The following is a 24,204-nucleotide window of genomic DNA, read 5'->3' as shown; positions in this document are numbered from 1 at the left end:
TTTTTTGTCTAAAAAAAAAGTTAGTTAGATATAGTGCTGTAGTGGTTATTGTAGAGTTGTAGATTTCCTGTTTGTTGATATCTACAACTTCAGTGTATTGTTCCTATAGTGTATAGTGTATTGTGTTTATTGCTGTTGGTGGTAATGTCCAAGGAAGCACCCAAAAAATCCAAACCTTCTGGATTCAAGAAGTGTGACTCATGCTCCCAAAAAATATCCCTGACTGACAGACATAAAAGTTGTGTTTATTATCTGGGAGCCATGCACCTGCAGGACTTGTGTTCTATTTGTCATGTTTTCAGTGCCAGAGTCCTGCAGGAGCACAAAAATAAGCTTATTCTGAGAGGGTTACTGAAAGGGCCTTTTGACACTCCAGTAGAAGGGAATCAGGCTAGTAAACTAGGAAAATCCCCCAAACCAACATCTCCATCACTTCCAACCTCAGAGCCATCAAGAGAGAAATCTTCCAGTTTGTCAGATACGAAACCTCTCGGTTCCGACAAGACCTTATCTTCTGCTGTTCCGTCAGTGTCCTCAGAACCATCCAGGAGTCATAAAAGGACTAGATCTCCTTCCTTGGAACCAGTGCAGTCTGCTCCACAGTCACCGTTTCTACAGTCTGTGGTGGGCAGTCCCAATTGTCCACCCACGCCTCTTGATTGTCCAGGAGCCTTTCAGATGATGATATGGAGTGGGTGGTAAAGAGGCTTCTCAAGACACCAGCTCTTGCCAAAATCTTATCGAGCCCAGCCCATATGGACGTGGAGCTGACTACTCTACTCCCCGGATCATCTATTCCTCCTCCGACTCACCTGAGATCAGAGCCAGAGTGCATGGAAGTTATTGTGGTGCAACCATCGGTTCTGAAAACCTTCGGTCTTTCAGTTTTGATATCCACTCGATCTCCTTGATATCTCCTTCTATTGATGGATCTGAGAGACGATACTCCTGGCATCAGACCCTTGTCTGACCCCACTGTCCCTCTTGGAGCTTCAACGCAGGTGAGCTTGGCTCCCACATCAGCCTCTGAGCCATTGCCCTGGGTGTAGGAGAGGTCTCTTGAATTTTTGGAGCAGGAGACCCTCTTGGGCTGAGAGCATGGTGCCTTTGAGGTGATGAGGAGTGTGCTGTCCTCTCAGACAGCTCATCCCTCGGCTTCAGCTACTCCATCCCCTATGGAGTCAGTGTCTTCCCTCTCACCACCCCTCCATTCTAAACATAGGAAACCAGTGCCCCTGGGTGACCCCCCCCTCTTCCAAAACTTCCCCAGAGCATCCCACTGAAAAGGTGCCTCAGAAGATAAGAGAAAGCATGTGGACTCCCCTGAGTCCCTAATATCAGACATGGACTTGGAGGACTCAGAAGGGTCCCACGGTCCCCCTCTGAGGAGGTCTCATTCTCGGATATCCTGGAAATCCTCAAGCAAAGGGGTGGCTGGAAGTCCCTTTCCCCTTCTGAGGATGAGTCCATGTACACGGATGCATTTGATTTCTGACCCTCTACCTCTTGGGTGTCTCCACCCTTTGACTTGCTGCTAGGTATAGTAAGTTGTAGGGCATGGAGCTCTCTGAAATCGATGGAACCAGCTCCATGCAGGCCAAATAAGTTCATAATGGCACCAGATGACAAAACTTTCCTAACCAAGGGAATGCTAATTGATGCTATGTTGGTGGCGGCAACCACTAAGAAGGAATTGTCAGAGACTTCTACATCTGTCCATCTACTGAACAGAGTCCCATATGATGGACAAATACGGGAAGCGTGTCTTTTTTTTCAGTGGTCTTTACTGTCAGGTCGCTGAATTATCTATGCCATTTCACCTGTCTTCAGAGGGATCTCCTGAAAGAGCTAGGAGATACCCTACAGGATCCTACAGCTTCAAGAGTTGCAGATAAGACTGCTTCTCAGCTTGCAACCTTAACTCCTCCATGTGGCTTATCTCCTATGCAGCCGATGGAGCGAGCAGGGCTGCACGCACAGGAGTCACCTTATGGAGACATTTCTGGATATGCCTTTGTCAATTTGCAGAGCCTTTCAAGTCCTTCTTTATCAGTGCACCGTTTGATGACTCATCGTTGTTCAGGCCTAAGGTAAAAGAGACTCTAACCAGGTGCGAACAAGATGGCAAGACTCTCTCTGCAGTGGGAGTATGTTTTTCTGCACCTTCTAAAGCTTGCCCTAAAGGTCAAAAAGCAGAAAAATGTGGTTCCAGAAATCCCAGGGAGCAATTCCTGATGCACATGGTGAATTTTCCCCCCGAGGCAGGGGGGGGTGATAATGGGAGACACCACCCTCGTGGTAGAGGGGGATCTGCAGAGTCAGCATGACAGAGATATGTTCTCTGGGAGGCCCTTCCAGTGCTCCTGAAAGGGGGCCTGCCTACTCACCTCTGGAGGCAGTTGGGGGAAGATTTTCACTGTACCCAGAAGTCTGGCAAAATATCACAGAAGACACATGGGTACAATCGATAATATCCAAGGGATACAGTATTCCTTTTTCCATGCCACCCCTTCCTCAAATACAAAAATCCATCCCAGATGTGCTACCCAATATAAGGGAACAAGCAACTCTAGAAGTTCCAAAGTTGCTAAGAAAAAGAGTCATGCAAGAAGTCTCCACAGACCAAATTGGATCCAGAACTTACTCAAAGTTCTTTTTAGTACCAAAGAAAACAGGGGACTGGAGGTCCATTTTGGACCTCAGCAGACTAAAGAAGTCTGTCAAAAAGCAAACTTAGGAAAATGCAAAACTGATGAAAAATGAAGTTCTATAGCACAGCGGAAACCAGTCCAAAAACAAACAGAAAAAAATGATCCAATATTAATCCAAATAATTTAATGAAGTGCTTTTAGTTATAGTAAATACAATAACTTCAGTTATTGATATGCTATGTTGGAAGTATTGTCAATTTGGCATTGCCTAAAAAAGACATTATGAAAGAGGACAATGTTTTAGCCAATATTTGAAAGTCAAGAGGGGACAGGTACCTAGAAAAGCAGTGTGGTCTGCTGGCCATCTTCTTCCACACTGATAAATATCACCCCCCCCCCCCCCAAGAATGATACCAGAAATATTTTATAGTGCACAAAAATCACAGGATTACAATTGTCTCTAGTTTCACAGACATTTCATATATTGGAAACAGCACAAACTAGACAAATAGCATCAGAGAACTTTTGTACAGCCAGATTTGAGATTTCACATGGCATCAAGAAATTCCTTTCCGATTGCTTGCTTACTGAGGCATTTGCAGAAATGTAATAAATTGTGCTTAGTTATAGAATTAACAACATAAATAACATTGCATATCACTCAACATGTACAGCTTACAATGCAAATATAAATTCCATTTTTTCAGCATTTTCCATGCAATAGTTTGTAAGTCACTTACTTTTGGATGTATTAATGTATTTATTAATATATTGCTTATCTTAGAATTTATCAGTAAACAACTACTCAATAACATGCAGGTCTTAAAGCTATGAAAATATTCATGTAAATATGAAAATATAAACAACAACTGACAGTGATTAATATCTCCACTGCGAGACATCCTAGATTAACCATCTTATTGTCATTTTGGCACTCACATCTTATCCTTAATTGGCAAGTTACTTAGTTAAGGAAGACAGGCTCCAAGAAATGTCAGATGTGTCAAAGAGCTGTGCGTGATAAATAGATGTATACAAAAAGTGTTATATGCATGAATGAGTTAATAGACTTTATATACAAATTAAACAGGATACTCTTACCCAGTATCTTTCGCTTCAAAGTAGGGGAGCTGCATGTGAACCAGCCAGATGTCAGGATAACCAACTGACTGAATCTTGTATTTGTTGATAAGCTAAGGTTAATTTTGGTGCACAAGTGTTAGGACTTTAATTTAAGGTTTGGACTCTGCTGCTTGCATGCTATAACATTGCAGTTAATGGGGTCACAGAAAGCAGGCTGATATAAGAACTTTGTGAATCTAGTGTAGTAGTTAATGTAACTGTTAAAATAAAATAATTAAATGCAGACCCTCCTCATTTCCAGGGCCAGGGTACAGTTCTTCTTTGTCCCTCCTGATGGTAGTCCTGATCTAAAAAGAAGTAGTCCCATTGCACAGTCCTATAAGACACTATGGATAACCCCTACTGGTATGGAGAGGTTACCCCAAATGACTTGCTGCATTCATTGAATTACTTATGGATTGACAGTTATTGTTTTAATTTGCCTCATGTGGAATGATGATAAATGTTTAAGCAAGGTTATGCATACATTGACAGACCTTTGTCAAATGCTACTGTAAACTCTTCGGAAGATGCTACAAGATTTGGAAGACAAGACCTTCCCCTAAAAAACATATTGTTCCATAACTAACAGAATTAGATCTCCTGAGCCATGTGAATAAGTTTCATTATGATTCTCTCCAACATTTTACAAAAAAAAAATACTAGTCAGGCTGATTGAGCTAAAATTGTTTGGATTTGAAGGAATCTCCCCCTCTTTGTGAACTGATATCATAACTGCCTGTTACCATAGGTCAGGCATGTATCCACATGGTAACATTTTGTATAACATGACTGATAGAGCTTTAGTCACATTTTTATTTCTCCGGTGTTGTAAGCCTCTGGATGTGTTATCTGCTCCCATGAATCCTGAAGTGTTTAATTTTATTTTTGGCAGCAGTTAGCATGTCTGTAGCATATAGGACATTTGCTCTTGTGTCTGAAACAGTCATCTTTGCTTAATGTGAAGCTTGCACACATTTTTTTTTAGGTAAACACAATTGCTTTGTCCTGTGCCTGGGTGATTACTGTTTTACAAACATGTATACCACCAAATTTTCCCTTTCGGTTTTCCGATGTAATTAAAGAATACTTTATTATTGCTGTCAGTTTAGGAGATCAAGTTGACTTCATAGGTAAAACTGGAAGATTTGATTAAAAGTTCTTAGTTTTTGAACTTTATTTAATCCAAACTTTTTATTTAAACTAGGATAACTTTTGAAAACTAAGCAGTATCTCTTTTTCCACTGTTTATTATCCTAAATGTGTGATTCTTCCAAAGGTTTTTCTTTTTTTAAATTGAATTTCCCTGTAAGTGTGGCTTTTTCTGTGGTCAGCTCATGAATGCGGAAGTTAGTAATATCACAGAACTCACCAAAAGTACCCTGCTCAGACTTACTTGGGGACTGAGGATACTGTTCTGTTTTTGTACATATGTAATGTATTGCATCAGGTTCCATCTGTAAAGTATGGGAAAGACAATGCATTTATGACTGAGTGTGAACATGAATAGAAAGGCATATGAACACACACTATTGGTAAAAGGTTTTAGGAGTCGTGACTGTTATCTGTGGTTTGTACAAATTCTGTGAAAGCTTAGGATTCCTAGTATGTCTAGCAGTCATTCAGAGAGGAGTCATTTTGTTGGAAGGCAGATGTTTATATATATTTACTATGAAAAAATATGCTTAAAATGATAGTTATTTACCTTTGGTTACACACATTTGTTTTACAGAATATATTTAATGCAATCGTGTCTACAAAAGTTAACAATTCAGCTATGGAGATGCAGAATGTAACAGTACTCTTAAAGAAATTGGAACAATATATCTTGGATGATGTTTTGTCATCACTGAACAAAAGTGAAGCAAAAGAAGGAAAAATAAGCTGGGAAGTAAATAAAACTGGTAAATGAATTATGCATATATTATGAAGAAACATTATTCAGGGAATGTCATTTATCTATTTTATTTATTTATTTATTGTTTGCATTCCTTTTCCTCAGAAATAGTCCATGTTTAGTGCAACATATTAACAGACCTGCTCCTGCTTTTGAATGAGGTAATGTTAAAAGTGCATTTATTTTAAAAGAGGTGAAAGGGTAAGTGTATTTTGAAAACACTACTACTTACAAAATGATCCAGCAGGGTAAAGCAAAATGTAGACAACAATGCATTCCCATATCTGAAATATAGATAAGTCAATCACATTAGGAATAAGGTGTGTGAATGTCATTCTGAGGGAAACAATTTCACTGAAACGACACTGAACAGTTTACCACATTCTCTTATGGGGGGGGGCAAGCCCCCTATACCCAACACGTTGAGGGAAGGGAGAATCTCTCTTGTAGCGATCTCTATCAAAAATGTGCGATTTGTTCATCTGTACTTTATTATATACTATCTGTCTCATAATTCTGTTACTCAGTTTAATACAAAAAAAGCACTGCAAATGGAAGCCCAGTGAATTGTAAACTGAGGGCAATGTGATATAATGACAGTACTTCCTCTCTACTAGGATTTAGCACCTATCATGCCTTCAAACACTCAGGAAACTGCAGGACACTATCTATATTTGTTAGAAATAGCACTACTTCACATCAAATTATGCACAACCTAGCCTGAAGCATCTGGATATCGAAAGCACCACAAATCCAAACTATTACTTCATTGCTACTAGCTACAGATCCCCATCACATAATTTGCAGAAGAATTTGTCTTTGCCTGCATGACATACCACAGACACACAAAAATCTGTAGTCAGGTACTGCTGACAATCTTATATGGGGAAATAGTCCTGTTGATTTCAGGAGCTCTACAGAAAGGTGTGAAGCTTTTTTCCACGGTCTCTGCTGCAGAGAAGAAGAGAACTTGCACTGATTTTCAGCTGATTTTAATGTAGCCATGCCTTTTATAGCAAAGCACAGCAACTAGATCAGTCAATGGGTCAAAGGCAGTTGACAGGTCTATATCACATTGTTAAATGACCTATTCAGCGAATGCCTCTTCATTGAACTATGTCGAAACCTCTATCCATCGACAGATCATTTTAGTGAATTTTTTCCCAACTACCGATTATCACAAACATCATAAAGTTTAAAACCCACTCTGATGGGGTGCTATGCCCACAACACACCCCAATTTGTAGGTCCACCTAACTAAATATACCAGCTCCAAGATCGCACTACAGTAGGGAAAAGGGCAAATTCTCAATGATGGCCCACTGTTTTTCCCCTGGGAAAAAAAATTGCTAAAATGATCACTCAACAGATAGAGGTTTCAACAAATAAAGTTTGATGAAGAGGCATTCACTGAACAGGTCATTCAACGATGTGATATAGACCTGCAGTTGACAAATTTACATAAGCAGCATCACAGTATTGCAATGCTAAACTTTAAACTTTAAATGTTTGTTTATACTATTTTACATTTTAAGATGATATTTAGAGAAATGTCAGCAAATTCTTTTTCTTTTAAATCTTGTAAAGTATCAACACATTTACCATTTTTATGCCGTCCCACCACAATAAGACAACACTTCCCAAATTAGGACTTCTCTGCAGGAGGTGAGATAAGTGGCAACCCTATCAGCTAGGTGCAGTGATACTGTTTATAAGAAGGTCATTTATGCTTTCTTGTGACATCCCTTCAGAAGAGGATGCATATCTAGTGAACAGGTCCCTGGGAAGAATCATCTACTGACTTTGAGTCAGTCTTAGACAAGTAGAGTGCATGAGAATTTTCTAGTCAACAAAGGAAATGTAACAACTGACAGCAACCATAATATACAGCTGAATTTACTTTAGCTTATATGTGCCATGTTCTCTTTCATTAAAACTTTAGGAAATATAAATGAATGAATGAAATTGATATATATTATATAAAAATAAATGTTTTCCTCCAGCATTGCCATTGACAATTTAGCATTGTACTGTATAATCACATAGAGCACAAAGTGTTCAGCTCAGCAGTTAATTAAAGAGAAAAATAAGCACTAAACAAGTTAAAATATTTCCTTAATAAGCAACAGTTGGTTTGTAGACTTAAACGTTAACTATAAAGAGCATCCTGAGAGACATGAAAAAGAGGTTACCATGTGTCATATATGCAGATTTATGAATCATATGTTCAATACAAACATTTACTGACAGAATCATGCACAAAAAATGAAACTGAAGAAGTATGCCGAGAGATTTCAGAAAAAAAAAAAAAAAAAAAGAAACAGAAACTGGTAGGGCAGGCATGATAACCACAGACACAACAAACATATAGCAAAAGAAATTAATTTATGATTAGACCATCTGATCTAGAAGGTATTTAAACTGTGCAGGAAAAAGCAAATACAAGACAGCTTTTAATAAAAAAATATTTGAAGGAAGCATCATGTACTTGACAATATTCTTTCATGTTATGGTGGATTAAAATAATCTTGAAAGAAGTGCTTGGTCAGCAATAAAGTTATAGTTTTGTATGAATACATTGGGTACAGTGTCAGTCTGTTGTTTGCTATTTCAACAGAATGAATGAAAATAAAAATCTTTCCACTGCTGGCTTTTGGGAACAAAATTACTTTCAAATCCATCCCTTTTCATTTACAACTGTCACTTATATATAAAACTGCAGGAATCCTTCAGAGCAGTTTTCACACCTGAGGGAAAAGTGTGTGTGTGTGTGTGTGTGTGTGGGGGGGTCAATTCATCTTAGACTACAAAAAGATACTTTGAACAAAGGCCTGAAATGTAGCTACTTTTTTGGTTGCAACTGTATAATTCCTGAGTATACTATAAAACACGCCCACACACACACACACACACACATGCAAATGAGGGTCATTCAAGAAATAAAAAAGCAGCACTGTTACAGAAGATATATAAGATGACAGTGACTGACACTAATGCCATTATATGTCAATGGAATGGAAATGCACCACTACTTCCTTATGTCAAGCATGACTGATATAAAGCTGACTTGAAATGGATTATGGAAAACATGCTTGAAGAAAAACAAGATCCCATTGATATGTCAAGCCCCACTGGCCTCCATTTTGTAGAAATCATTAAAATTCTATAAGAATCAATCAGGGTGAACATTGCTCAGAAAATAAATATAGAGTGAACATAGACTTTTTTAGGTCTAAGGTAGAGTTTTCCTTTAAGCTATTAGGTCAGAGCTCATTAAGAGAGGTGAGATGAATTTCTTCATTTATATTACTCATTCTTTTATTGTTTTACCTTTTTACTTACATTTGATAAGTTGGTAGGAACACTGATTTTTCAGAATGATTTTCAGTGGTGACTTCTGAGAAATTACATACTATTCAAAAAATAAGATAGTCATTTTGCACAATTAGAAATGTAATGTAATAAGAATTGTATGAAATTCATGTTTGAATACTAAAGTTTGCCTTTTATTGTTCCTACAACCAAAGAAAATAATTTGAAAACGGAAGTCTTGATAGACATCTGGATTAAGACAGCAAATTATAACACAAAGACTTAGAAGATTGGCTATCTTTATAAATACAGACAATGTTAAAAGTTAACAAAACATGAAAAATTCTGAGAATAAAGTGAACAAGGCTGGCCACTGGTCAACTGGTGGCCTAGGGAAAATGGCTTCACAGCACCCCCCCACACCAGCCAGTGCTCCCATCCTTGTCTAGCTACACCATCCAGATAACTTTTTTCTGTCTTTTTCGCACAGTTTGTCTTAATCTTCAGTTTTTTTCTCTACTCATTCAACATATTTTAAAGAACCCATTTCTTTACTACAAAAAATAAATAAATACTGGAAAAGTGCCCCTGCTAAAGCAGTGAGATTATAAAACATGCTTAAAAGAAAATATGTACTAGCAGTAAATACATAAGATAATGTAAAAAAAGTATAAAAGTTAGGAAATATGGAAAGACCCAAGTGAAGTCCTTTCCATCCAGCTGCTTCACTCTGCTTGTACAGAGCACATGGTATGTCTGACAACTGCCTCTGCAAATGTTAACATAATCACACTATCAAAGGAACTTCTACAGCTGAATTCTACCTTCAGTTGCATAAGTGCAAAAGAAGTAATACCTTCAGTTAAAATCTATGTAAGGCAGTTGCCAAGAATCAAACTAAACTTGTTTTCCCTCACTTCTGCATCAATGTGCTGTGTACTGTAGTGTTGAATCTGCTGAAGGGACACCCCGAACCCTGCCCATAGGCCTTATACTGCTAAAGGTGAAGCTAAATTAACATATTAACATTTTCAGCCCAGCAGTGTAAAATTTCCTGGAAAGGCACTAAAAGCCCTTAACAATAAAATTAAATGCTGTGACTCACATCAGGTATTTAGAGTTCAAAGACTTTGTCTTTGTATCCACATATATTCTACCGCATTGATTGTATTTGGTTGTAAATCATCTGCGGGTGAGGGAGTAACTGCAGTCCTCTGAATTACCTGATTGGTCCTCCACTTGTCTCAGCTGTTCTTCAACTACTTTTGCCTTTGTGACTTAAATTCAAAATTGCTTCTCTACCCCATAACCTAAGTGAACTCCTCTCTATCCAGCTGCTTCACTGTACTGTAAGGCACATTGCGTTTATTTTTTTTTTAACAGAAACGGTCTATTATAAATGTTGAATGCTGTACCATTGCATTAACCACCAGCATTCTTACCTTCACAGACTAAGTCCTTCCCAACAGATAGTTTTTTATAAGCGCATACACCAAGTTTGGTTCCTGGTCTAGTCTGCCCTTACTCTGCTCAAGCTCCACTTCACTCGCCTACCCTACCCCCACTTCCCACTCACCCTCACTACATCGACATTTACACTATGCAGCCATGCCCCATAAATAAAATTAACCCCCTCCCATCCATCTTAAACACGTAGCCCTAAACATTCCATCATCACTTAATTCTCTATTACTCATCACTCATAGTTGTAACTCAGCCTTTCATTACTTCCTTGTTACTTCCAGTGCATATATAACCAATGTTTTCACACCTCTTACATACTCTATGTCTATTCCCTCAAACATATATTACTTACACAACCTACAATTCCTCTCCCAAACTACTTATCCTATATCTATCACTCCCAAATTAGGTAACAATAACAGTATGAATTGCTTAACTATAGTCTTGAGTCTGCTACTGCTATGCCTTAGCTGCCTCGCCTGTTACAAAAGGCACCAGATTCACACTATAATCTTCCCAACTAAGTACCTACCAGATAAACCTAACCCACCTAAAGTTAATACCATAATAACAGCCACCATCTATCAGGACACACTGCACCACTATTTCAAACTTAAATCACTCAATGTACCATCAGGTAAACTAAAAGTAATATCTCCTGCTAGAACAATGCTGAAAAAAAAATCTAAAAACACTAATCCAACACACATCAGTCCTAACAAGTGGCAATATTCACCCTAATCCAGTAGTCAACTAACTTTGTTTACTCTAAATGCTAGAAGTATTTGTAATAAAATCATGAACTCCATGTTTGGAAAGCTGTTCAAAAACCTAGTATTGTAGCCATAACAGAAACATGGCTATAAAATATTAGCAACACCAAAATATTACCACCAAACTATACATAATTAGGAATGACTGTACTAACAGAAAGGCAGTTGTGTAGCAATAACATACCTAGATTGTCTCAACCTAATCCCTTATAATACCCCCATACCACAATTCAATAAAATAGATCTCCTTATCACTTTCCTCAAGCTAAACTAACACAACATATATCTATCATTACCTTATATATTCCCACAGGCAATAATATAAATGTATTAGATGACATTGTATACTGGACCTCAACTTCCGTCCCTCATGAAGCAGTCCTACTACGAGTTGTTAATTTTAATTGCCTTGACCTTATAGCTACCTCCCCTAAATTTGGCATAAATCTTGTTGGATAGAAACAGTCGATACAAACTCTAACTTACTTTGACAAAAACTCAAATTCCGTACTAAACTGGAACTTAGTATCTGCTTCCACTAACATTACCTTATCTGGCACACTATCAAATCCTCTCACTGCTCATCTCCCTGTCTTTACCAAACGTCACACACAAAATTCTCCAAAACCGCAAACTATAAAACTGTTCATAACAAACCAAATTTTAACCCTCAGACATTCAAGAATAAACTGGAATATACTAAGAAATATCCCACTAGTTGACAACATTAAGAAATTTACCTCAATATTTCTCAACACCTTAAACAAAATTTTATTTTATTTATTTTTATTTATTTTACATTTGTTCACCAGGATAGTCCAAGTGGATACATGTCCATTTTCAGCGGAGGCCCTGGGATAAAAGCTTCACATAGTCAAACATACAAAAGGTTACACAAGAAGTTAGAAAACAATTAGAATATATATAAAAAAGTGGTAATATACCTTATGTACATTGGTTTAGAAGTGTTCCCTAGTAGGGACTCACAGTTATCATGGACAGACATACAAAGGTTACACAAGAAGTTAGAAAACAATTAGAATATATAAAAACAAAGTGGTAATACATCTTATGTACATTGGTTTAGTAATATTCCCTAGTTGGGACTCACACTTCTCATGGATAGACACAATTACAAGTAAGATTGGATACATAGCATGGTGATTTAGTTAGATGTTATGATAATTACTGATTATGCTATGATAATTACAGATTATGCTATTGTTTTATAACTTAATCCGGGTTGGTACATGGGCATAGCCAGTTCAATTTGAGATATTGTTTGAGGATTTTTTTAAGAGACATTTGGAAGATTGTAGGGTTATATAGTTTGGTAAGGCATTCCAGGTTTTGCCAACAAAGTTGCTGAACAGGGATTCACCAGCTCAGTTATTAGTTTTGTGGGTTTGGACCAGTAATTTGTCGGCTGACTGTAGGGATCTCAGGTTGCTATATGGCTTAATAATATTTATAAGAGAGGGGGGGTATCTTTAGAGTGGTACAGAACTTTGTACGTTATTAAGAGTTGATTTAATTGAATTAAGCTGGGCAGTTCTAGCCATTCTAGTTGTTTCAGGTTCTGGCAGTGATGGGTTCTATAGGTGGAGCCAGTGGCGAATCTGGCAATATGGTTGCAGGTATGGGACAGCTTACTTAGTTCAGTTTTATTGAGGTTTGAGAGTACAGGTGAGGCATATAATAGAGTAGAGAGTAGGTATGGTCGGGCGATTTCAGTCCTAGCCACTGGGGTTAAAAGTGTCTTGTTTCTATACAGTGATCCAAGCTTCTTATTGATGGTCTGTACGGTTTTCTTGACCTGTAGGTCAAATTCGAGATTACTGTCTATGATAACCCCTAGAAGTTTAGTGTGTTGATCTGGGGAGATAGTGGTGCCATTGTTAGATGTGGAAGAGAATGAAAGTGTGGCAGATCTACTAGTGGGGGTGAAGAGTAGAAGTTTAGTTTTATTGGGGTTCAGTAGTAGGTGTTGGTTGGCGAGCCAGTTTTCAATAGTGTTAAATGTATTTTGGGTTAAGATTTGTAGTTCGGATGGGGAGGTGGCTGAACAGATGAGAGTGGAATCATCTGCAGATTGAATATGGGTAGCTTTAGGGATAGCAGTGTGAAGATTATTGATCAAAATAGAGTAGAGTAGTGGGCCTAGTGTGGAGCCTTGAGGGACACCAAGTGCGAGAGGCAGCTAACTGGAGACTTTGCCCTGCCATAGTACCGCCTGTTGTCTACCAGTTAGGTAGGACGGGAACCACTGGATAGTGTGCGTGTTGAGGGAAATGGATTTTAGAGAAAGAATAAGATGTTCATGGTTGATCATGTCAACAGCTTTTGATAGCTCAAGGAAGAGAGTGGAGGTTAGCCTATTGTCATTTCTGTTATTGTTTATGGCATTAGTAAAGGAAAGGAGGGCGGAGGTGGTGCTGTGGTATGGCCTGAAGCCATGCTGGGAGTTGGATAGTAAGTTATTCTGTGTAAGGTATTGCATTAGTTACTTGTGTACACATTTGTCCATTATTCTGGCTAGTGGGGAAAGAATGGCAATGGGTCTATAGTTGGACATGTCTATTGAGCTACCACCTTTATGGAGTGGGATGAAAGGGGATATTTTCCAGAGGGAGGGGATAGCATTTTCAGATAAGGTTCTGTTGATAAGGATAGATATGGGATATGCAGCTATTTGTAGGTATTCTGCAGGGAGGAGGTCAACAGCGAGGGTGGTAGGTTTTAGTTTTTTTAGGATAATTTTGATAAAACTAGTGGATATTGGTTGGAGGCTAAATTTGGGGTGATTTGTGGATAAATTAGGTGTGCGGTTTATGTTTGTGGAGGTTAGGTGATTGGCTAGGGATTGGATTGTTTCAGTGAAAAAAAGTTATTATAAGCGCTAGCTGTGGTCTCTGGGGAACTATGGGTATGGTTAGCCGGGGTTGAGGTGGTAGAATGTCCTGGATGAAGTAGTTGATTTAAGCCTGCCCAGAACTTTTGGGGGTTGTTTTGGTGTTTTTGTAGATTATGGTAGAAGCTTTTTTTATCCAGTAAAATAGATTGTTTTGTGTCATTCCTGAGTTGACGATATTTTAGATAGTCAAGTGGGGCTTTGGTTGTTCTCCAGCTGGCCCAGGCTCTGTTTCTAACTTTGATTTTAGATTTGGTCTCTTTTGTGAGCCATGGTGCTGTGTGTGATCTAGATTTTATTATACATGCTGGAGCAAGGGAATCAAGGATACTTAGGAATTTAGTGTTAAAATGAGCTACGACTTCTTCTAATGGTAGATTCTTTTAGTTTTGACCAGTCAACTGTTTGTAGTTCATTTAGGAATATTGCAGTGTCAAGGTTTTTTTCTGTTTCTCACTGTTTTTTATTTGGTCTGGTGAGGGTTTCCTACCTTATGTTTTATGATATAGGTTAGAAAATGGTCGCTAAGGTTGTCAGGGAGAGTGCCAGCAGTATACAGTTGGGATTGGCGGTTAACTAGCATCCAGTCCAGGATACTTTCCCTGTTGGTCAGTTTGTTTATCCTAGTGGGAGAGGTTATGGTCTGTTTAAACCCAGATATGTTTATAGGAGTGAGGGGTGGGGGGTGGGGGGGTTCAGAGGAACAGGGGTGCCAGTCAGTGTTAAAGTCACCAAGAACTATGGTTACTTGGGGATAAGTAGTGGATAACCAGTACAGAATATCCTCTAGGGTATTTAAGTTGTTGCCTGGTGGAACGTATCCGCAGACAATGCTTAAACATTTGTACTGGTTAATCTGTAATTTGGTTATGAGGAGTTCAGCACTGTTGAATTGGGGTGGTTGAATGGTGTCTCTATTAACAGAGTGTTTTTGTAAAGGACTGCTGTCCCACCTCCTTTCTTAGTAGCACGGTCTAGCTGGTGTATATTATATCCTGGGGATAGTATCTCATTGTCAGTAGTACTAGGTTGAGCCAGGTTTCCATAAGACACAATGTCTGGGGAGTGGGTTGCTAGGAGGGCACGTAGGTTGGGAATCTTATTGTTAATACTTCTAATATTTAGGTGAAATTATTGGGAGTAAAAAGGGGTAACTTGACTGTGGGAGTTGTGGTAGGGAAGTGGAGGTTATTGAGTGTGTGTGGGCCAGGGTTGGGATGAATATCCCCGTGTGTTATAAGGTTATAGTGACAGGATATTTTAAGCTTTAGGAGTTTATTAGTTTTATATAGTCTTTGTCATTAGGATTGTGTTTTGTGGTTTTACAGGGGGTGATATATTATTGAGGGTCGTATATTTGGTTTGCTGGGGATAACACAGTGTTTGGTGGTATGTGTGTAGTTGTGGTGCCTGTTTGACCTTGTGGGTAGTGAATACCATGGTTAAGTATTTATTCATAGGCAGTAAGTTGGTAAAATAGAAACAGTACAGGCATTAGGGTAATTAGTATTTTTTACTTGTTTGCATTTTGTTAGGGGGGTGGGCCAAATTTGATGGTTGATTGTGCTAACAGGGTGTGGAAAAATGGAAAAGAAGAAAAATGGGTGTGGGGGAGGGCTGTTCATTGATTGGATCTTAGTATGAGGGGAGTTGCTGAGTGTAGTTTAAATGTAGGAGGAGTGGGGGTGGGTGAGAATTGGGGGCAGGTAGGGGAGCAGAGTGAGCCCGAGTGCAGTGAGGGTGAGCGGAGCAGGGCTAACACTGACTCCAAGTATTTCCTTGGGCTTATGGTATGTTAAAGTAATGTTTTGGCTGTATTTAGATTTGTTTCTTTTTACACCAAGTATTTAGGCTATTTTTAATCTATAGGTTATACACTTGCAGGATAAATTAAGAGCTGCAGGGTATAATTGTCTCGGCTATGTGAGGGAGTGCAGGGTGAAATTACTGTTGCAGCAGTTTAACCTGTTTGAGGAAAAATGAGGGTGGGGGAGGAGTGACGGCAGTAGGAGTGGTTAGGGGCCCAACACTGACTCCAAGTATTTCCCTGGGCTTATGGTATGTTAAGGTAACATTTTAGCTGTATTTAGATTTGTTTCTTTTTGCACCAAATTTTTAGGCCATTTTTAATCTATAGGTTATACACTTGCAGGGTAAATTAATAGCTGCAGGGTGTAAATTTCTTGGCTATGGGAGGGAGTGCAGGGTGAAATTACTGTTGTAGCAGATTAACCTGTTGAGGAAAAATGGGGGTGGGGAAGAGTGAAGGCAGTAGGAATGGTTAGGGGCCCAACACTGACTCCAAGTATTTCCCTGGGCTTATTGTATGTTAAGGTAACGTTTTGGCTGTATTTAGATTTGTTTCTTTTTATACCAAATTTTTAGGCTATTTTTAATCTATAGGTTATACACTTGCAGGATAAATTAATAGCTGCAGGGTATAATTTTCTGGGCTATGCAAGGGAGTGCAGGGTGAAATTACTGTTGTAGCAGTTTAACCTGTTTGAGGAAAAATGAGGGTTGGGGAAGAGAGAAGGCAGTAGAGTGGTTAGAGGGGGACCTTGATTGACTCAAGATACCACACCAGAGGTAAGTTTAATGTAAGGGCCTAAAACCTGCACTCAGCACTTAATGTTATTTATGTTTAGCAGGAAAGACAGACCAATAGTATACACTTTTGAGGATTTTTATAAAGGTTACTTGTTCAATGTCAGACAAGTAAAACTTTGATACAGTAAATCTATGTTTGTGTAGAAAGCCAGAATGGTACAAGTATACCTGTAAAAATTAGGGTCAGAGACACTAATGTAAGAGTCAGTGTACTGTAGTTACAGGGGAAGGAGGTAAACACTCAAGCAGAAAAGAGCCCTATGGCTGACCAAAATAGTGACTCGCTTATTTACACAGCACTGTAAGAGTAAGCTTAACAAATGTTTTTATATGTGTAACCTACTCTGTTTAATTCCTGGGAGAAAAACAACTTTTGTTGAGAGAGTGGTAGCCAAATTGCAATCCTGTAGGCACCGTTATGCAGCAGATTCAGTATGCTAGTGGAGGTAAATTATGAGTCACATCAGTTCAGCCAAGGGGGGAAGAGAAACGGAAATCCTAAGCACCTAGATTTGAAAGAATGGTGGGGTATTGTGTCAAATGCCTTAACCAGGACAAAGTAGGCCATGTGTACCATTTTATCCTTATCCATTGCCTTAGTGACCTTCTCAAAGAAGTCCACGACGTCGAGAAGGCATGACCTACCCTCGATGAAAACAAACTGGGTTGGATCCAGTGTTTGATGATTTTTTATGTTCTTATTAATCATTTCTATGATAATTATTTCCATGGCTTTACATATGAGACTAGTCAGACTTATAGGTCTGTAGTTACTGGGCTCATTTGATGGCCCATCCTTGTGCAGAAGGATTACCTTTGCAGTTCTCTAGTCACATGGCACAAAACCTGTCTAGAGGCTATGGTTAAAAAAATGATTGCAATTGTCCTAATAGGTCATGTTTCAGGCTATTTAGAAAGCATCCTGGGATGTTACCAGGATCCATCTATGTATTGGTTTTGGCCTTAGGGAGCACATTTAGGACCTGCTTCGTAGTGATAGTTGGAAGGATTTTGTATGATGGTATTTCCTGGGCATGGCTGGTGAAGGGAGCCATGCCCAGGAAATACCAACATACAAAACTGCAACTTAATTTGTTAGCCAGCAGATTTACTATATCCCCTGGTTCTGTGTAGGTGTCTCCATTTCCAATCAGTTCTGCACACTTCTGTGTGCTGTCTTTGAGATTTGGACACAGCTAAAGAAAGTCTTGTGGTTGTTTTTTGTCTGGGAGGCTATCTTTACCTCAAATTTGACATTAGTAGACTTAATTTGCCCTAAATTATTTGTTTAGACTGATCAGAGTTTTTTATTATTATGCTGGGCATTGCACTACCTAATCTTGGTTATGACTTTTTTCTTTTGTTGTACAACTTGTTTATGTTTGGATGTCACCAGTTTTTTTTTTTTTTTTAGTTAGGTCTGGGCTTATTTCTGGTAGGCACAGCTGTGTCTATGTATATTTTGAACTAATTGTAATGGATTTCTGTGAACAATTCTGCACTGGCATTTGTATTCTCAGGGTTTGGTTGGGCTTAAAATTGTGATAGGTGATTACTTTGTACCAGAAAGTTTGTCTTAGAATAGATCTTAAATGTTACTGGGTTAGCTGGGGCCACAGACTTGATTTATATTATCAAGGATACAGCTCTATGGTCTGAACTTATCAGAGAGGATACTATACTAGGTACAGTGGTCTCTCATGTCTGTGAGTTCCAGGTTGGGTATGTTTGCATGTCTACTGTGCTCATGGACTATCTGTTCCAATGTGTTTATGCTTACAACATTCAGGAATCTCTGGGATGTAAATTTGGGGTCATGCAAGCATCCATGTTTATAGTGGGGTAGTTGAAGTTGCCTATGACTATGGTATTGGGTTTAATAGTGGGGGCCTCCTTTAAGTCTAAGTACTTGCTATGGGTTACTTGGGTCATAGAGGGTAACCTATAGCTTGTAAAGATATAATATGGGGCTTTGCTTATGGAAATATGGACATGGAGAAGCTCAAACACTTCATCTTGCTTGAGGTGAGTTTGCTGTTGATATAGCTTGAGACATGTCCACCCGTCCACCTTTGATCCCTGCCTGTGTACAAGCTGGCCTGAATATGTGGAAGGCATTGTAGCCCTGCACTGCCACAGCGCTCTCCATGGCTTTAAACCATGACTCAGTAACTGCACAGATATCCACATTCTCCAGGGTGATGAGAGCCTGGAGTGAGTGCAGTATTAGTTTAGGCTACTGGTATTGAACAGTAACACCATTAGTTTCCTTTGGGTTGGTTTTGCTACATCAGATGATTTGTCCAATATGCCACTATGTAAAAAGGCATAATAAGGGAATATTTTAGCCTAGACACAACTGGTGCAGACCATCCTTGGCAAAGCAATGTGTCCTGTTGACCATATTCTCCCATGATGACAAATATTGCCCCCTCCCCCAGAATGACACTAGAAGCTAAGCCTATTATTCATGTCAGTCATCTTTTGTTCATATTCTGGAATCATCCTTGGTGAAGGTAGAAAGCTATTCAGAGCTAGCCATAAACCAGCCAGGGACACAGAGCGCTCCATATTGTTTGTCTTCACAAAGTCCAGGGAGGTACATCACATTTGCACCCACATGGACTATGACTGAGTCATACTAGTATTTGTGGACTAATGACTTAAGTGCATTGGTGTCCGATAGACAACTGGCCATGATTTTCTCCTTATTCAGCCTACTGAGCAGGACATCTATATGTTTGTATGTCTCACAAAGGAGTCTCTTATGATTAAAGTATTGGTTAGTGAATTGTCTTGCCTTATGGGCTTTGTAGTTGATACTCCAAAGGGTGTGGCTGTATGTGTTGTGTTGTGTTCTGTTGGGTGATGTTCTGGTGGAGTGCTTTTGTGGTTGCTGAGGATTATTTTTTTAAGATGAATATCTAGGAGGTCTTTGCAATTTAGGAAGTTTGCTTTTAAGTGCCTCAGCATATGTTGGTCTATAAGTTAGGTTAGTACTATGTGAGGTGGGTGTAATGCTTACATTACCAACAACCTGATTGTTATTTTGAGTGCTTTGTGTCAGAGTCCTGCCTCCAGTGACATTGTGTATCCATTTCTCTAAGGATTAGTTGGTTGTTAGTGAACATGAGACAATTCCTACATTGTTTCAGTATGCTCATATCTACCAAGCTGCCAGCATAGAAACTGGAAAACTGCCCATATATGGTGTCAGTTCCTTTTTAGGTGAACTACAAAGGGGTGGTACAGCAGGCTAACTTGGGTGCTGTGAGGGTAGAGACTACAACTAGGCTATGTATGACTGAAGTCTTATGGCAGTGGTCCTCAACACACAAACAAGTTGTTCTTTGTGCAGGTGAATACTGGGTAAAGTTACAGGGGAAGTTTTATTAGGTTTCCAAGTGTCCGGCATCTATACAAGGCACTGCTAAACACCACTGTGAATCTAAGAAAAGTGACTAAACCAACTAAAAAGTATTCTGGCCAATGAAATGTAATCACTTTCAGCCTCCTTATATTGCACTGGTGCTTTTCTCCCTGAAACTCCACTGAAAGTGGTTCCTGCACCCAGTTGGACTTTCCTGGTAAACAAAAGCGATAAATAAATACTTAAGGTACTTATTTTAGCCTAAATGGCATCAGATTCAAGCCAGTTACATTGAGAACACAGACACAGATGCATACCATTTGAGGTTTGTGGAACTGAGCCAAGAACTTAGGGTTGGGAGGGTGGCCTAATGGTTAAGGTGTTTGCCTTACAAACACAAGGTGCAGGGTTTGAGTCTCACAGGGGATAATTGGCTAGGCTTAAAATGGCTTGCAAGGGCAGTTAGTCTAGTACTAATCTATGAACCTATAAATCTATGAACCTATAAGAACTGAGCAGACGCACTAAATTTGTAGAGTCAAGGAAAAGTGACTAAACCAACTAAAACACCTACTGGCTGATAAAACAATCTGACTTTAAGCCTCCATATGTGTTTCCCAACTCAGACAGGCCAGGGCAGGCTACCTTCCTACTGCCACTGGATTGCAATCCCAGTCTTTTTAATGAAAAAATGCACTTTAGTTAGCCAAAAGTGAAAAGGTATCAAAAATAAATCAAACAGCTACTTACAAGCAATTCTCACTTAAGTCTACATGTATATATCCCAACTCAGAGAAACTAGGCTAACTTTCTATTACCACAAGAAATGCAGTCCCATTCTTCTTAAGGTAAAAACATACTTTTGTTAGCCAAAAGTGAAATGGTATCAGAAACAAACATAACAATTAGCTACAATTAATTTCATGGTGATTCAAAGGCAGACAAGCCAGAAATGAGGGATGCACACTTTAAGGCAATTTCAGAACACACTAACAGTCCAAGGGAAGAGCTTATCCAGTTTCATCTGTCAGTACCCAGTAAGATGAGCAGATGGGATAAAGGTAGGAGGAGCTTCTAGAGTCAGGTATACAGAAGATGAGACTGGGAGGACCCTCCAAGGACAGTTCAAAAGCCTCTAAGTTTAAAAGCTCAACAGGAAAAGGGTGTGTGTGGTAGAGGTACCAATTCAGAAGCATAAAAATGAAAAAAAAATGACACCCCACCCTGAACTGCTTTAAACTCCTAGGCGCAGCACAGAAGACACTTGAAAAGCACTGCAACTTTAAAATGTCTTCACTTAATAGCTTTAACATCAGATTCAGAACAAACACAATCAGGAAACATTCAAAACAAATTGAAATGGTAATATAAGTGCAGTATTTTAAATGTAGTTTAAATGTACTCCTCTGGATGCAAAATCTAGTCCAGAGGCTTTGTTTCCAAGCTTCCAACACTCCAAGACGAAGATGGTTAAGTCCTCGGGTAATGTAAAACATCAAGGGACTGAGTTTAATTACCACAAGCTCTAGTTACAACTCACACAGCTCACCACAGCTGGCTTTGTGCTTCAAGTTTGAAAAGTAACAACACAGACTTAGATGAAAAATGGTGATAATCTACTTAAGAGCTCAGAAAAATAACAATGGATACTGTAAACCACAAATAAATTTATATCTTTAGCATTAAATTCAGAAATTATAATAAAAATATGCTATGAGAGCCCACTCAGAGCTGATTTCAACACTTAGGCACAGCACAGAAACCACTTGAAAAGTACTGCAGACTATAAAAAACTGCAACAATAAAATGCTCTCTATTAATAGCTTTAACTTCAGGTTCAGTACAAACGCAAACAGGAAACACACAAAACTGATTTTAATGATAAGTTCAGAATTGTAAATGTAGTTTAAATTTACTTCCCTTGACACAAAATGCAGTCCAAATGCTATTAATCTGCACATGCCAGTTAGTACCAGACAAGCTACTATTCAATGAAAAGTAACTCCTAGAAGGCAATCTTCCTGCTCAACTCCCAGAATATGTTTATATATAAATCAATCTATCTATCTATCTATCTATCTATCTATCTATCTATCTATCTATCTATCTATCTATATCTTTCTACCTATTTATTGTACAAACATGGAGTTAATCCGTATCTATCTATATCTATATCTAATATATATATATATATATATATATATATATATATATATATATATATATATATATATACATATATATACATATATATATATATATATGTATGTATGTATTTATTGATATTTGATGGAATATGTGTGTGTGTGTGTGTGTGTGTGTGTGTGTGTGTGTGTGTGTGTGTGTGTGTGTAGGTCTACTGAATTATATTGAAAAACTCAAACATTGATAACTTAAACATCGATGTTTAAAATGTCGACCCCAAAATGTTGAAATGCTACTAACCATATGCCCAAGCAATAACCCTGGCACATGCAAAACCTAAATTAAAAATAAAAAAAGATAAAAACATAATTTTTTGCTGGGAAGCAAACACCACACCCCATGTTCTCTTACATCTCTTGCTAAATATATATACTAACTCAAAGATCACATAACATCCAGGAAAGGACATACTCTCATCCCTGAGAATTGTGCGATTTCATCTGATTACTCAGTCAAATTCTGTTAACTAACACATATTGACCACAGGTAGTTTGACCCATACATATATATATATATATATATATATATATGTATATTTTTGTCTGCATTTTCGAATTTATACATCGGAAATGAACATTTCCGAATTAACCTAAAGTCGAAAACAGCTGTGTATTGTCGAAAATGTCACTCGCGACATTTACGGCAATACACAGCACTCCCATCCGTCCCGTAACTACCTACCTACCTAGCCTAAACTCACAGTTATGCAGGGGGCAAGCCCCCCTGCACCCCCCTGTGGGGGGCTGCGCCCTCACACCCCCCTACCTTAATATTCCAACTCCGAGATCGCACTACAGTGAGGAAAGGGATGTATTTCCCTAACCGCACTGTACCTCAATCCCCTCACATGAGAGAACATTAGAATTGCGAATGCACAGTCCATTCGCAATGGTAACGTTCGCTCACATCACCTGCCGAAATATGAAGTATTCGAACATCTGTTGTTCGAATACTTCATAGCCATGCAAGTGCACGTCGGCATTGTGATAGTAAACTATATATATATATATATATATATATATATATATATACATACATATCTCTCTCTCTCTCTCTCTATATATATATATATATATATATATATATATATATATATGGGGCTATTTCAAAGCATCGAAACCCCACAATATCGAACATCGAATTGTCGAGACAAAAGCATCGAAATCTCACTTTAGTGGATGACTGGATCGTTGAATCCAATACCACCGCAGGTAACCTGTTGGCCAACAAGGTAAACTTTGGCCTTTTCCCAACTGTAGTGCAATCTTCTTGTTGAAATATTTAGTTGGAGGGTGTGGGGGTGCAGCTGCCCACGTGGGTGGGTTAGGGATGGTGCAGTTTTATTTTCATTCATTTTGGTATTAGTGGCTACTTATTCTGGGAATGGATTCGCTGATCCAGTCATTTGCTGAACTGAGGTTTTGCTGATTTCATCTCAATAATTTGGTCTTTGATATTGTGTGGTTTTGATGCTTTAAAGTAGACCAAGATATATATATATATATATATATATATATATATATATATATATATATATATATATAGATATAGATATATATATATATATACACACACACACACACACACACACACACACACACACACACACACACACACACATATATATATATATATATATATATATATATATATATATATATATATATGGGTCTACTTGAAGAGAATGAAAACTCACTTACCCAAATATCTAATGACCGAGATGCCTTCGGAGAAACCACACTTTAACGAACACTCAAAATACCAGAAAGTTACTGTGGGATAGGAACCACTTGGCCACCAGGGTAAACTTTGCCCCTTTCCCCACTGTAGTGCACTCTCAGAGTTGGTATATTTAGGTAGGGGATTCCACATAGGGATGTGTGGGGGCA

The 24,204-nt window shown here is 38.6% G+C and overlaps 1 protein-coding gene across 1 annotated transcript in view; it reads left to right on the top strand.

Moving 5' to 3' along the window:
• The window catches only part of LOC122789795 (adhesion G protein-coupled receptor E3-like), a 1,074,489-nt gene that overhangs the window by 451,904 nt on the left and 598,381 nt on the right, over positions 1 to 24,204 (top strand). Inside the window, exon 5 of the mRNA XM_044057237.1 lies at positions 5,506 to 5,677. Coding sequence (XP_043913172.1) covers positions 5,506 to 5,677 — 172 coding nt within the window. The remainder of the gene's footprint in view (positions 1 to 5,505; positions 5,678 to 24,204) is intronic.

Source organism: Protopterus annectens, chromosome 15.part0 (genome assembly GCF_019279795.1).
Source record: "Protopterus annectens isolate FY-2018-M chromosome 15.part0, PAN1.0, whole genome shotgun sequence".
Taxonomy (NCBI): Eukaryota; Metazoa; Chordata; order Ceratodontiformes; family Protopteridae; genus Protopterus; species Protopterus annectens.
Note: the sequence above shows the minus strand (reverse complement) of the source record. Positions and strands in the feature narration are given on the sequence as shown.